The sequence below is a fragment of the Balaenoptera physalus genome (genome assembly GCF_965194825.1).
Source record: "Balaenoptera physalus genome assembly, chromosome: 1".
NCBI lineage: Eukaryota > Metazoa > Chordata > Mammalia > Artiodactyla > Balaenopteridae > Balaenoptera > Balaenoptera physalus.
Window position 1 is genome coordinate 128,827,856 of NC_138882.1, and position 16,580 is coordinate 128,844,435.

The 16,580-nt window shown below is 41.7% G+C and overlaps 1 protein-coding gene across 5 annotated transcripts in view; it reads right to left on the bottom strand.

Annotated features, from left to right (window-relative positions):
• The window catches only part of AK5 (adenylate kinase 5), a 243,652-nt gene that overhangs the window by 31,705 nt on the left and 195,367 nt on the right, over positions 1 to 16,580 (bottom strand). For all 5 annotated transcript variants that reach the window (XM_082420424.1, XM_082420425.1, XM_082420422.1 and 2 more), the window contains exons 11-12: positions 3,340 to 3,503; positions 985 to 1,101 (exon numbers count right to left, since the gene is read on the bottom strand). In XM_082420424.1, coding sequence (XP_082276550.1) covers positions 985 to 1,101; positions 3,340 to 3,503 — 281 coding nt within the window. The remainder of the gene's footprint in view (positions 1 to 984; positions 1,102 to 3,339; positions 3,504 to 16,580) is intronic.

Consider the following 16,580-nt stretch of genomic DNA (forward strand, 5'->3'; position numbering starts at 1 on the left):
TAGTCTAAAGAGATCTCTGTATAAATTTTAATTCTTGTAGGCTCTGGAATCTTTGTTTAATAAATGGGGACAATTGTTTCCCTCTTGCTTGGACTTTGTAAAATTAGAGATAATGTATGTAAAGTGTGTAGCCCAGGACTTAGCCCAGAGTAGGCTCAATAAATGATAGGAACAATATTTTTTACTTCCTGCTGTTCCCCTGTGAGTGGCCTCCTAGTGAAGAGGGTGGGACCTATACCTGATGCTGGGATGGTCAGAGGGGTACATATATCTGACTCTGCCTGTCCAGCAACCTTTCTCCTTCCCTTCTTCTAAGGGCATCCTATTTTTCTTTGGGTAATTCCCTTCCCTTTCCTTTCATGGTTCTGGTGTGGTGCCCATTCTTGCCCACCTCTTCCCCTTGTTTCACTTCCCGGGGAGAGCCATCAATCAGGAAAACTTGGTCTGCCTGGTTCAGGTGTGGTGCCCATTCTCCCTCCTTTCTTCCCATCCTTGCCCTGGTCCTCCAGGCTGGACCAGGATATTCCTGGATATCCACAGTGATTGGTTCCGTGATGAGCCCAGGACCTGATAATCCAGGATAATGAAACAAAATCCTAGGTTTTTTGCTGGAGAATAGAAACACTTTTCTGTGAGATCACTGAGATGGTAGAATATAAGCCTGTAACAGGAAGAAAACGAGGCCAACGCAAAGAAAGAATATCCAAGAGATGGAGAACGTCAGATCACTGATGAACAAATTTGAATACATGGATCCAACCAAGTGTGAACTGCTCTTGGAAGTTTTAGTTACTTGAACCCATAAATCCACCACCAGCGTTCCCACCCTCCACCCTTTTTTTGGCCTGCATGCTGAGTTTCTGCCATGTGTAATAGAAAGTTTTATTTCATGTAATTGAGAAAGGCATAGACTTTGAATTTATCCCCCAGCCTCGATGATGTCCCCTATTTTTCTTCTGGTATGATCCCCATAACAACACTCACCCTACGTCCGAACTCTTCCCCTTGCTTCACCTCCTGAGGATAGCCATCAATCAGGAAACCCTTGGTGTTTCTGAGGTTGGCCACCATGGCCTCCTTCAGGAGCTCCAGAATGAGGCCCTGGAGCGGAGGGAGAGCAGTCAGGACCCGAGCTCTTCCACAGAACAGCACTGGGGTCAGCGCAGTTCTCCCGAGCCATCCCATCACGGGAGGGAGAGAGATAACCGCAAGATGTTGAGAACAAACTTATGGATACCAAGGAAGGAAGCGGGGGGAGTGGGATGAATTGGGAGACTGGGCTTGACATATATACACTACTATGTATAAAATAGATAACTAATGAGAACCCACTGTATAGCACAGGGAACTATACTCAACGCTCTGTGGTGACCTAAGTGGGAAGGAAATCTAAAAAAGAGGGGATATATGTATACGTATAACTGATTCACTTTGCTGTACAGCAGAAATTAACACAACAGTGTAAAGCAACTAATACTCCAATACAAATTAGTTAAAAAAAGATTAACAGCAGGCAGCAATATACTGTATTTCATCAACTCCAAATCTCACCCCCGCCCCATTTTAATGTCTATGGAATTGGTAGGTATCTTACAGTCAGTGCTGGGTCATAGTTTAATTGTTAGTGTTTTTTTCTTACCGGTATATTTTTATTGGCTATATTTTACTGGGGTGTCTAAAATAATGACATCTTAGATTAGGTGAAATATAGTGCTGTATTTCATACAGTAGCACTCCTTGAATTAGGCCTAATGCCAGTTTAAAACTAGACAAAACACGGTATAAAATGTGCTTCACTGTTGATTTGTTCCAGTAAATATTTTATAAATTTTGACACGCACTGACTTGAGGAGACTTTCAGTAGATATGAAGCAGCATTTTCTCGCAATATCACTTTGTTAAAAAATTTGATTTAACTTCCGCTTATGGAAAATAAGGAAGGAGGGATACATGGAAGCTTGGGAACGGATGTAGGAAAATGTCACCAGCTGCCCAAACTGGGGGGAATTCCTTGTGTTCTCTGGGTCCCAGGCATCCTCTGACTTTTGGCAGGGACTTGGGGAATACAGCCATCGTAAGCGTGGTCAGAAACTATCCCTAGATAATAATGAATTAAATCTGCATGAAGCTTACATTCTAGTGAAAAAGACAGATAATAGACGAACAAGTAAATATATAGAAATAATCAGCTAGAGAGAACTACTAGGAACAAAATTAAAGCAGGAGAGAAGAAGCAGAATGTTACAGGTGCTATTTTAGATGGGGTGCTCAGCAAGGGTCTCTTTGATAAATTGTGATATTTAAGTAGAGATCTGGATGAAGTAAAGGAGCAAACTATATGCATATATGAAGGAAGAGGGCTCTGGCTAAGGAAACAGCAAGTGCAAAGGCCCTGAGGCAGGAACAGCCTGGCCTGTGGGAGGAACAATGAGGAAGTGACTGGTTGGGTGAGAGTGAACGTGAGAGTGGTGGGAAACAGTGTCAGAGAGCAAGCTGGAGTCCAGAGCCACAGGAAAGACTCTGGATTTCATTCTAAGTGTGGTGAGGAGCTGTTGGAAGTTTCTGGGGAAGGGGATAAACGTTTTCAAGAAATCACTCTGGCTGCTGTGAAAAGAGTAAACTGTAGGGGGAAAAGAGTGGGCAGAAGGAGGCCCACTGAGAGTCAACTGCAATGGTCTGTTTCCTTTCATGAGGACCATTCTGGCTTCCAGGTGGGAAAGAGACTGTAGCTGGTTGAAGAGGAAGCCTAAAGCTCTGTTAGCTAATAGGGCTGCATTGTACGAGCCCTGACTACAGAGCCTAGTGTGGGACCTAGGCTGGAAGGGATGAATGTTTTTTGATACCCGTGGCATCCAGCTTCTCAGAGATGGGCAGTGACTTGAAAACAAACCAAAAAAGGTAAATAAAAGGGATATTCTTTACTTCAGCCACACAAGGAAGATACCAAATTTCAACTTAATGTCATTATTCCTCTCAGAACTAGACCAAAATGTTGTTTTTTATTTTCCAGTGGGTTCTAATTCTAGGTTCTGCTGCACCAAGCTCACTTCTGCTTTGAAGATTTTAACTCTAAAGCGGGGACCAATTTTAGAAGAAAATATGAAACAAGGTAACATTCAAGGGGCTGGAAGAGCAACAAGACAGAAGGAACCTGGGCCTGGACAACTTGGTCTGGCAGATGGGTCTCTGCTGCGGACCTCCCGCCTGCCTCTGGACTGTTACATAAGAAAGAAATGAAATACAGCTATTGTCCTTTTTGGGTTTCTTTGTTCCAGAAGCTTAGATTAATTGCAACACTCCCAAATCTCTCCCCAGCCAGAGAAGGCAGCTGTTGCTTACTGAGGGCACCAGCTCTCCACGTTCCATGATGTTTCTGATGAATTTGCTTCTTTCAGATTCTGATGACAGCTCATTCCGCAGGAGCTTGCCAGTCGAGAGATGTGTAAATCCGTATTTTTCCACCAGCTTTTCACACTGTGTGCCTTTGCCAGAGCCTGGGCCACCTAGAAAAGAAGTCATGTATTAGACATCCATCCCAAATCTGGTGCCTCATTTTGGGCTATAATCACCATGGTGAGCAGGCCTCAGTGCTTCATCCACCAGCATGGACTGAGCAGTGATGATTTACCGGGAGCGTGTCCAGAGCTGTGGATACAGTGGAGAATGGGACACAGACCTTGCCCTCAACAAGCTTACTGCCCATGGACGGCAGATGGTGTTGTAGACAAAAAACAGCAGTCACTATAGGTGGTCTAGTGGGGAGGAGTTCCAGCTGTTACAGGGGGCAGAACAGGGGGCAGAGCAGGGGTCCACAATCCCAGTTTGGTAGACACGCATGTCAGAGAAGTTTCCTGGGGCACTGAATCCACTCATGTGCAAAGCACGGACCACAGTGCCTGATACACTGTGAATGTTCAACAAATGCTAGCCATTACTTTTAAAATAAATTGTTTTCAAATTTATGGTTACCAAAGAGGCAAGAGGAGGGGGATAAATTAGGAGTTTGGGATTAACATATACACACTACTATATATAAAATAGATAACCAACAAGGACCTACTGTATAGCACGAGGAACTATACTCAATATTTTATAATAACCTATAAGAGAAAAGAATCTGAAAAAGAGAAGATAAATATATAACTGAATCACTGTGCTGTGCACCTGAAGCTAGCACATTGTAAATCAACTATATTTCAATAAAAATATTGTTTTCATTTTCAAACACAAGCCTACAGAAGAGTTATGAGTACAAAGAATTTTCTGAAACATTTAAGAATCAGTGGCCAACCTGATGCCTTATGGCTACAGAACACTTTAATGTCATTTCCTCCAGACAAGGAACCAAACACATCCTCCTAAATAACTACATCTTCAGACCCCATTCACATTTCAGTGGAATTGTCCCAATCATCTCAATAATGTCCTCTGAAGCCGATGGATCAAGTTCAGAATCATGTGCTGCCTTTGGTTGTCATGTCCTTCTGGTCTTCTTCCCAAAGGAACAGTTCCTCTGTGTTTCCCTGACACTTTTGAAGATCATAAATAGTTATTTTATGGAATGTCCCTCAATATGAATTTTTCTGTTGTTTTCTAGCTATTATTACTGATGATCTCCCATAGTCCTTTGATGAACATTACATCTTGACTCTTTCCTTGCCCCTCCCTAAGTTCAACTAGTTGCTAAGTTGTAAGCTTTTACATCTTGAAAATAATAATAGCTAACCTTTGCCAAGTGCTTACTGTACTGGTCACTGCTCTAAGCATTTAAATTATCTTAAGAGAGGCAGACACTGGTATTATTCCCATTTTACAGATGGGGAAGCGGAGGCACTGAGAAGTTAGCTGCCTTAGGTGGCAAGAGCAAGTAAGTAGCAGTCTAGGATTCGAAGCCTGGACTCTGGCTCTCAGAGGTGTTCCCACCTCTCTTGGCTGCTGTGTCCAGATTCACCTCCACGGTTCAGGTCCTCACGCTCTCGGTGTACAGCAGCCGTCCCGCCTCTGCGTTGGGCAATGGGTGAGGTTTTGAGGTCCAGCAGACCTGCTAGCAGGGTGAGTTGCCTGAAAAGCATGTCACCGCCCAGCTCAGAGCATTCAGTGGTTTGCCATTCCTCACAGAATGAAATCCCAACTCCTTAGAGTGGCATTTCTAGCTTCTAGAATCTAGTCCCATCCAACCTCTCCAACCTTTTTTTTTTTTTTTTAATTTTTATTTATTTATTTATTTATGGCTGTGTTGGGTCTTCGTTTCTGTGCGAGGGCTTTCTCTAGTTGCGGCAAGTGGGGGCCACCCTTCATGGCGGTGCGCGGGCCTCTCACTATCGTGGCCTCTCTTGTTGCGGAACACAGGCTCCAGACGCGCAGGTTCAGTAGTTGTGGCTCACGGGCCCAGTTGCTCCGCGGCATGTGGGATCTTCCCAGACCAGGGCTCGAACCCGTGTGCCCTGCATTGGCAGGCAGACTCTCAACCACTGAGCCACCAGGGAAGCCCCTCCAACCTTTTTCTTCATTTCTTATCCTCACCTAACATTGTCATGTCCAACTGTAGACTGTCCCTTCCTCAAGACATACTTTTTAAAAAAACTTTACTTTGAGATAATTGCAGATTCACATTCATAAGAATAATATAGAGAGATCCCATGTATCCTTTACCAATTTTCCCTTGTGGTGACATCTTGCAAAACTATAGCACTATATCACAACCGGAATATCAGCATTGATGCAATGAAGATATAGAACATTTCCATCACCACAAGAATCCCTCATGTTTTCCTTTTATAGCTACACCCACTTCTCTCCTATACACAGCCCTTCCATCCTTAATCTCTGGCAACCACTAAATCTGTCTATAACTGTGTCATTCTGAGAAAATTATATAAATGGAACCATAGACATCAAGATATACTTTTCCAATGTGCTTTTGCTATTCTTGGGTCCTCAGCCTGGAAGGCTTTTGCTTCCCCCTCTAACTATCAAGATCCTCTTTATCCCTTAGGCCTGGACCCAGTGCTGCCCCCTTCGGGCATCAGCTTGTCCCCCTCACCTCCCTTGGGGTGAGTGATGTAACCAGGGCTTCGGTGCCCTTGGCCTGTCTTATGCTTGGTCTAGGTCTCCCACTCGACTTTCTGCCCCGCAGTGCCTATAGCACAGCACCTGTACACTGTAGGTGTTTCTTAACGCCTGGAGGATTCCCTGTTAAAAGGAAATATTGAACTGAAATGTAAAACACAATTGAGGTTTTCAGCATAGCCATGAGGATTTACGACTTGTTCTGCAATTTTCCTGGCTGGCCTCTCTTCATATTCAAAACGCCTTTCTCAGAACAATTGGCAAGACCCCTCTTGAGGGGCATTAGTTGTGGTCCCTCATCAGTAGAAGGGCCTCTCACTCCCTCTCCTTTGCCTTGGCAGGAAATCCAGGAAAGGTCCACGTTTTCTGACTTCTGCTCATCTGTACAGCTGCTCTCAGCCAAATGGGGAGGGTTCAGACCCCTCACAGTATTGTCATGGATGGCCTAGATGCAGTAGGAAAACAGCAATTACAAAGGCTTGCAAAAATAATGCAGACCACTTAGCAGGAGCGGCCGATTGCCAGCTAATGCTACGTTTGCTCCAAGCGCTATGACTTCTGTCTCCTGAGATAATGGAAATGGAGAGTGGAAACAAGGGAAGGCCACTCAGGGGAGAAGTGCTTCCAGATAAAGGAGTAAGGGGAACAAAGGGCTAGGCTCCTGCAGCGGCCACGAGGGCTTCTGTGGCCGGATTTACCTAGAAACCCTTTTGCTGGGATGGCTGGAAGCCAGTCACATGGGAAAGATATTTTCAGACTTGGCTTACAGGGCAAAAATGCTGCGTTCCAATTATTTTCTTCCTTCAGCAACCTACTAATATGACTATTACAGTTTTTGCTCCTCTAAAATATTATTTAATAAATCTCGACACAAAGGCAATTAAAAATCTTCAGCTCAAATTAACCACAGCTGTGTGTGAAGCAGCAGCCACTGCCCCAGTTAGAAACCTTTCGTGGGAGCGACAGCTGCAAATTCTTAACATTCTTGGGCAAACGGTGCAGGCACAGTGGAATTTTAAGTAATCTACACAATGGTTTGATTCTTCCCACGGCTCCAAACCCGAGAACAAAGTGATTATTATCACTGCCATGAAGGCACAAAAACTGCTAGGAGATGTATGAATTTTCATACACTGTCACTGACATTTCTTTGAGGCCTTCACTTATGACTTTTAAATTAAAAGCAAAGGAGCCTTGATGTCCTTCTGGGATAATTTGTTACATGGGAAAAACTCTTTCGAGGTGCCACGTATCTGAACAAGTGGGCTGTGGTCTCTGGTTTTGAGATGACTGACAGAGATGTGCCGTCACATTTACTGTCATCTCACTGATTTTTCCTGTATCACTACCCAAGGCTCAACCCCTGAACAAACCTATACACAATACTGCATGGTGTGATTCACAAAGCCAGCCGGGGGTAGGAGGTTCCATTTCAAAAGGGTCTGTCAACACTTCAAAAAAAAAAAAAAAAAGTGAAAAATCTTTATTCTCAACCAATGTGATTAAAATTTTTTTCCATGTGAGGCCAAAGGTGCTATATTGTGAGAAGTGTAGGTACTGTGGACCTCCAGCTCAGTGCACCCCTTCCCTTAACGCTGCACCGAAGGAAGGGGAAGAAGAGCCTGCAGGAGATTTGGGAGCCCAGGGTCCATGGCTGGACTCTCCCTCGCGCATTCTCCTTGGTACCTCGTGTTCTCTGAGGTGGAAGTGAAACAAGCTGCATCATCTGAGCATGTCCGCCTGAGCCACCTTTTCCAGCGTGCTTTTTATCTTCTGGGGCAATCCTCTCAGGGGACAGCTCCTGGATTCATTAGCTGGGCTCTGCAGGAGAAGACCTGCCTCCTATGTGACTTTGCAGGGTGCTTGGCCTCAGAGTGAAAAGAACAAAATGGCAACGCTGGTGTCTTAGAGCACATTCTGCACTCAGAAAGAAAGCCCAAGTAAATACTGATGTCAGGTTGATAATTAGCTGGATCCCAAATACAAACAAATGCATGGACATAAGTTTCCATTACACTTGACAGTGTTTTGAATAGTAATGGTGTAGAGCAGGCTCTAGTGTCCTTGGTTGACATTTTACTGTATCTTGTTAACCGTAGGATGCAACCTGGAACTAAGCATGAGGCCTATTAATACTGCTCTTCATTTGACAAACATCTGTTGGGCAGCTACTGTGGGTCAGACACTGTGCTAAGAGCTGGGAATCGAAAGATTCAGAGGCCCTGTCTTCCATCAGAGAACTCACCCTCTAAGGGGACGCCAACAGGTGAGCCCAGCATCACAGTAGTGTGAGGGGGCTGCAAGCCAGGCCTGTGAACACCACTGCAGGGGCGCTGGGCGGGACTCCTCACTCAGGCAGGGGAAAACACGTATGATTACCTTTGCTAACACCTGGGAAGTGTGGAAAAGAGGAGCAAAAGGCTGAGCTTGGTATCTTCAGCAAAGTGACTTGGAACATGAAAAGGCCTTGCAGAGAACGGTGGGACAGGGAGCATGGTGTACTGGGAAGGGCACAGGACAGACGGGTCGAGTAATAACCCCTGGCTCTACCACTTGCTAGTCGAGTGGTTCTGGGTGAGTCTTTTAACTTCTCTGAGTCTTGGTTTCCTCATCTGTAAAATGGGGGGAAATAAGAACCAACTCGCTGCCTCATTCTACCTGTGCTCTCCTTCCTCCTCATCTTCCATTCCTGCCCAGTCACTAAGCAACTTTGAAAAGTTGAGTCTACATTTGAAAAGTTTCTGAAATCTGTCCCTTTGTCCCAAATCTCCCTTGTCAATCTCTCTGCCAAAAATAATTGGTGCTTGATAAATGCTACTTATAACGAGAGGCGGTTACTCATCCCATTAGCTCTTCCTGAGTTAACATCTGCAGGGTGTCATCCAGCATATCAAGGTTGGAATCAAACATAATCCAACAACAAGTATGGGGACTAGCCATCACTCCGAGACGTTCAGACCACTTGCAGGTAATTAAGGTATATATTAGTGTGTGTGTTGACACACACACACACACACACACACATATTTGACTACATTTACAAATATATGTATCTGGTTTGGAAAACTCATAAAGTTTATTTTCTCTAAGGCGAAGCAGAGGGGACAGCGTTCTACAGGTTCTAATGTCATCAACAAAGCTTTTCAGTCCTTAATTCCCATCCCACCCCAGCCTCAGTGTTCTCTAAACCTCTTTAGCACCAATGACCTTCATCACTAACCCAATTTTAGCTCGCCTTTGATCTGGATAAACTTGAGAGTTCATCATTACTTGGGTCTGTCCTCCCACCCTGCTCACATCTTCTTCTTCTCCCTGTCTCTTTTCTCTCGACCTCACTTCTTCTCAACTTGTTCTCTGTTCTCACTGTGACCTCATCGAGTAGGTCCATTCCCTTTGGGCTCCACTTACCTCCCTGACCAGCTGGACGCCAGGCCCTTTCTAGTAACTCTGAATCCTTTGCACCCTTTGAATTCTATTGTGACTGTGATGAGAACCCCCAGCCTGCTCTCTGCCCAACCCACCATTTACTTGATTTGCATCTAGTCTGGGTTGCTAAGAATTCCATAGGAAGGTCAGAAAACCGAGCCAACTGGGTTTCTATCTAACTTCATAATAGCTTTTAATGCTTCTTGGCAGATACAGTCTTCTTTTGCTGATACCAAATTCGATGTCCAAGGATGGATTCTAATATATTTCCCCATTGTCCGTAAATCCTCAAACATACTTTTATTCCTCTCCCTTTTAACAGGCATTTACATCTTCCTATTATTCACTAAGAAGGTGAAGATTATCTTCTTCCCTCAACATTTTCAAAATATGTGTATCTTCATCCTTTGTCCTCCATCTCTCCTTTCTCTCATTTGGAAGATGCTATACAACTAGTCAGCCTAAGGCTAACTTCTCTGCTTTGGCTCTTGTAGCACCTCGGCGTTTTCCTTCATAGAATTCTTCACAGTATATAATTACTATCTATCTGTCTATCTATCTATCTATCTATCTATCTATCTATCTATCTATCTATCATCTATCTATCTATCATCTATTATTTATATATCCATTGTCTATATCTTTCACCTATCTCTTATCATCTATCATATCTATCAATTATCTATCATCTATATCTATCCATCATCTATATCTACCTATCATCTATCCATCTACTGTCTCTATCACCTATTCTATCTATCTATCATCTATTATCTATATATCCATTGTCTATATCTTTCACCTATCTCTTATCATCTATCATATCTATCGATTATCTATCATCTATATCTATCCATCATCTATATCTACCTATCATCTATCCATCTACTGTCTCTATCACCTGTCCTATCTATCTATCTATCTATCATCTATCTATCTATCATCTATCTATCTACCTATCTATCTATCTATCTATCTATCTATCTACCTATCTATCATCTATAGTTTACTTAAAGTCTGTCTTCCATATTAGACTCTACAGGATATGGGTATGCTTTGCTTACCACAGTGCCCAAACATAGTGCCTCAAATACAGTTGTCTACTGTGTTTCTAAGTTGTCTACATTATAATAGTGACTGAAATAGTAAATACTTTGATGGTGAATGGATCCTCTCTTCCTGCCTGCTCCAAACACTTGATCCTCTCTTTCTAGTGCACATTAAATTCATTCCTCTCTGTTGGCACCATCTCTTCTGTAAACAACATGCCTAGCTCTTCCCCATCCAAATAAAAATATTTCCACCATTGTCTGTATCCTCTAGTTGTCTTTACGTTCTTTCCCTTTCTTCCAGTAGCCTGAAACTGCCCATTTCCATTTCCTCCTCTTTTATTGAGTCCTTAGCCTCTTGCAAGCCACCTCCTACCCGCATCACTCTCTGAAATTGATCTTTAAAGTTCAACAGTAATTGCATAAATGTCATCTTATTCAATGACCTTCTTCTAGTCTTTACTGTCTTTGACTCTTTAGTAGCATTTAACACCACTGATAAACATCTTAAAATTCTCTTTTCCCTTGATTTCCAGACACATAATTTGCCCATTTTCTCTCCCTTCCTTTGCCAGGCAGAAACTCACAGAGAGTAGAAACTGCTTTATTTATGTTGGTCTCCCCACAGAACCTTGCAAGGTATCACAGGCAATTGTTGAATAGAATCAATGTCTAGGAGCCTTATGGCCCCACAAGAGTGACACCTATATTCCTTTTCCCATTAAAGGAACCCTGGACCAAAGGAATCGAGTTCTAGGTTCACACCCCAGACCTTTATCTGGTGAGATGACTTTAATGGAGTCACTTATCCTCTCTGAGATTCAACCTCTTCAATTACAAAATAGAGATGATCATCACGCCTATTGGTTGTGAGGACAAAATGTGATAATGCATATAAACTGCTTGGAACAGTAGCTGGCACAGTGAAATACTCAATAAGCATCATGATTATTATCTGTAAAATGAGGCAGCTCGTGTTAGTGATGCTTAGAAGTCCTCCCAGCTCTAACATTCTGTGCTTTTACAAAGATTAGATATATCATTTTATATTGTGGTACTATTTTAACATCTTTAAAGACAGTCTTCACAGTCACAGCCTGTGAAGGTATCAAATCTTCTGCAAATCAAACTATCCTATTTTTAGATAGTCCTCAGTGTTGTTTAAAAATCTATCAGATTTCTACCTCTTGAAATATTTCTTTCTGTCTGAATGAAAATGGGCTTCAAGATCGGGTTCAGGTTTTTGTAACTGAATGATTCCTTTAAGAGAAAAGCTATTCTGCCATCAGATCATGAAATGACTGTGACCTAGGAATGATCCTCAACCATTGTGGGCCCATGAGTCATTTTAAATATCCTGTATCTTGGGTGAGCTGTGTCACCATACAGAGTTTCAGCAGGGCTGCTGGGAATTGGCTCTCTCTGACCAGAAACAGTTAAGAAAAATAGATCTTTATCCTCAAAGACAGTATCTCTATTCGTTCTGAAACGCACTGCTGCTTCAGGTTATTTGCTGAATAGGATGAAGAATGCCAGTGATAGGGTCAGCTGAAGGTTATGTGGAAGAATTTCACACGGGACTGGGAACTTCTTGATAGCAGGGACTGTGCCTTATTTATCGGTACGTGGTGTGTAGTAGGCACGCAATAGTTATTAGATCAGTCAATGAATAAATGACTGAATGAATGGATGGTGAATGATCTGGGAGCTTCAGGGAGGTAGCCTCCTAACATTGGGAGTTAGGAGACCTTGGTTCTAGACCATTCCTGGTTTGAACTAGCCGAGAGATCTTGGGAGAGTCACTCTGCCTCCTCAAATGCTATAGCTTCCTTGTCTGTAAATCAGAGTCTGGATTAAATTAGTGGTTTCCTGTGCTATTTTATATTACATTTCCTAAATATTCCAGCTTCTCTTCAATAGTGCTTCTCCCTGAGGAAATATTACTCATCCCCACCTTTTGAACTTAAAAGTCCCCAAGTGACTTGCTTTGGCCAATGAACTGGGGGCAGAGGTGGATGTGTGTCATATTTAGGCAGAGGTTTTTATAGCCAATGCATGGTTTTCTGTGTCTCTTTTCTCTTTGCCATGAAATTAGCAATATTTTGGATAGTAGGGGCTCCATCAGCATGGTTACCAGAGTGAAGCCCAGTCAACTGATGACAAACATGTAGCATTAGTCCAGAAAAAGAAGAAGAAGAGGAGGAGGTAGAGGAGGAAGAAGAAAAAGGAGAAACATCTTTGTTGTTCTACATCACAGAGATTTTTAGTTATGCTTCTTACTACAGCATAACTTAGCTTCTTCTGACTGATACGTTCCCAAACTTGACTGTGCATCAGAATCACCTGGGGAGGTTGAAAAACTGCTGAATCAGTAGATCTCTGAACCTCTGGGGTTGAGGTCTTGGAATTTATAGTTTTAGAAAGTTCCCCAGGGAAAGTATACAGATATTGGCAATTGACTTTGAAATATGTAAGGAAAAAAAGATGTATTGATGGATGGATAAAGGGGTGGATAGAGGGAAAGATACATGAGAAAACAGTTATTGTAAATGTTAATGGCAGAATCTAGGCAGTGGGTTTACGAGTGTTCACTATAAAATTCTTTCAGCTTTGCTGAATATTTGAAATATTTTCAAAATAAAAAGAGATCTTAAAAAAATTTTCCTCAGGTGATTCTGATGGTTAGCTTGATTTGAACTTCTAGGCTAGATAATCTAAGGAAGGCCATTTGCTGCGAATGCCCCAGTGGTCACTGCAGGGAGTCTGTAGTGTTGATCTTTCTTTTAATATTTACAATGTAATAATTCTGAGATAATGATTCTATCATGAGTGAATATAATGGTTAATGAGAACGCACATTGCCTTATCAAAAGCAAGGCTATCTTTTCTGTTGCAGATGAGGGAACTTTTTGTTTTCTCAGCATCGAGCTGGAGGTAACGGGAGGGGGATTATGGCCTATTTTGTACCAACGGAGTGGGTCAGAGACAAGTTCGAGAGGTCACTGCAGACTGTTCAGATAAAGGTATCTGGTTCACAGTGCTTTTGGCTTGATATTTGACCCTAATAAGTATCTATCTATATGTTTTATTTGTAATAATTCATTTAATGCTTACAACTATGTGAAGTAGGTGCTTTTTGTAACTTTATTATACAGATGAAAAAACTATGCCCAAGGGCCAACTGTACCTTGGTAACCACTAAGCTCTATAGCCGCTCATATGTAAGGTCATTCTGGAAATCAGACCAACCTGCTGTGCAGAAAAGCACTGTACAGTCTTCAGTCAATCAGAATGGTCACCGGGAGATGGGTTTTAATCATGGACCCCTAGGGTTGCCAGCTGAAATACAGGCTGTCCAGTAGATATTGCATGAAACATGCTTACACTAAACACTGTCACTGCTTATCTAAAATCCAAATTTAATTGCGTCTCATATTTTTATTTGTTAAACCTGTCAAATCTATCAGGCCCCACCAGTTATTAGCTTAGAGACTTTTGGGAGACATGATTTTATCTCTGTTCTGACAACTCTAATGTTCTGTGATTCTGCGATTCATTCAGCTAAAACCATCACAGCCATAGCGAGACATATGAAATGTCTAATTAAGACAAGACGCTGAAACTGGATTCCACGACTCTAGCTCTTAACGTAGACAGATGACAAGGAAGGTTCAGGTCTTGGGGGAGAGGAAATCACAGGCACCATGATGGTGATTCCTAAACATTTACACCCCATGACGCTCCTACAGCTCATAGCACCCCAACCCCATCTCATCCCAACAGGGACAGAGACAAGATTTCCAAACTGCTCACAAGTAAATACCACTAAAAATCCTGTCCTTTGTTTCTTCACCCAGAGGTCTCCAGGGTCTATTCCAGACACAACTCATCAAACTTACAGACTGGAGCCTTCTAATAGTTGCTTCATCAGGCTCTGCTTGTTTGGGTCTCTGAATTCTTGGACTTCATTCTTCTAGAGTACTCCTCCTCTTCCAAATTCTTAAACTTATCAAGCCACTTTTTCCCCTATTTTGTAGACCCTTCACACTATGATCTTAGGCACGCATTAAATGACTATAATAGGCAATTTATAATCCAGCTTCTCCTTTCTATTTTTTCCCTTCTTTTATATAAAATAATTTTTCTCGACTGTACAAGAAATATATGCTCCTTATTGAATATTTAGACAACTTGAAAAAGTGAAAAGAAGAAAAATCTCTCATGGTCTCACTCCCCAAATGTAACTGCCAAAAGTACATTTTGTTTTATTTCTTTGCAGCTTTTTTTTTCTACATACGATTTTCTGGTTTGGTTTTCTTTGGGAATCTGTCTGCTTTGATACTTCTCCTCTTTGGGCTTTTGTATTCTCATATGAAAATGAGCTTGTTGGACTAGATAAATTCCAAGGTCATTTCCAACACTACCATTCTATGTTTTTGTCTTTGTTAGAGAACTTGGAGAATATTTGTGCTTGCAGTCTATTTTTGTACTGTAAAAGGAAGTGAGGATATTTAAGATGGTTAGGGACATTTGCAGTGGATGTTAGTTGGATTACATCTGGGGTTTTGTGTTCAATTTTGGGCCATACCACAGAAACTGGAAGTCTTATACGCTGTGATGAGAATATAAAGTGGGTGTAAACTTTCTAAAGGGCAATTTGGTAATATAAGTCAAAAGTTTCGAAAGATTTCAGGTCAATGGATTTATCCTAAGGGGAGAAAATCATGTTTTAGTTACATAGATATTCACAGCATTTTTAATGAAAGCAAAAAATTTAGTGAAAATGCATGACAATAGGAATAAACTAAATAAATTATAATATAGCAATACAAAGGAATAGTATGCGGTCATTAAAATGATGCATTGAAAGAAGACAGATAAAACCGAATACATACAGTGTGATTCCATTTACATGAAGTTCAAAAATATCTATGGCATTTTTTGCAGGGGGCAGTGAATAGAAGAGGGCACAGGGACGCTTCTGGGATTGTGGTTATGTTTTTAATTTATTTTTTAACATCTTTATTGGAGTATAATTGCTTTACAATGGTGTGTTAGTTTCTGCTTTATAACAAAGTGAATCAGCTATACATATACATATATCCCCATATCCCCTCCCTCTTGCGTCTCCCTCCCACCCTCCCTATCCCACCCTTCTACGTGGTCACAAAGCACCGAGCTGATCTCCCTGTGCTATGTGGCTGCTTCCCACTAGCTATCTATTTTATATTTGGTAGTATATATAAGTCCATGCCACTCTCTCACTTCGTCCCAGCTTACCCTTCCCCCTCCCCGTGTCCTCAAGTCCATTCTCTACATCTGCATTTTTATTCCTGTCCTGCCCCTAGCTTCTTCAGAACCATGGATTCTGGTTATGCTTAATCTCTTGATCTGCGTGTTGGTGAGATGCGTGCATCCACTTAGTGAAAATTCATCAAGCTAAACACTTACGATCCAAGTGCTTTTCTGTTTTGTTTCAGTTCAGTTACCAAAATACCTTTAAAAAATTAAATCATTTGTTCAGTTTTACAGTCTTAGAAAGATGCCCATGATATCTTGTTAAGTATAAGAAGTAGGTTTCAAAGTTGCATGTTCTCATTTTAATGAAAAACATATATTTAAAATATATATACATAGAAAAAAATCTAAGAGGAATGTAAGTCAAAATCTTAATACTATTCACTCCCAGGCTTTGGGATTTTGGGTGATTTGTTGTTGTTGATACATGTTTTCTAGAATGAAGATGTAATATTTTGTAAAAAGAAAAATCCTTAAACAAAAATTCTGGAGAAATTTTGGCTACATGTGTTCAAGAGACCTGAGGGGGTGAAAAATGATGAAATTAGTATTTATGCATTTATTCCATAAGTTAATATGGAGAATCCACACGAACAATACAGTATTTCAGTATTGAGGGCACAAGGATTGAGGACATAAGGACACAAGCTGGGCACAGTGCCCAGCTCTCAAGTAGCTTACAGCCTATAGAATAACAGAAGAAGCTGGATGTTCTTAATCAGATGAAAACATGACTCA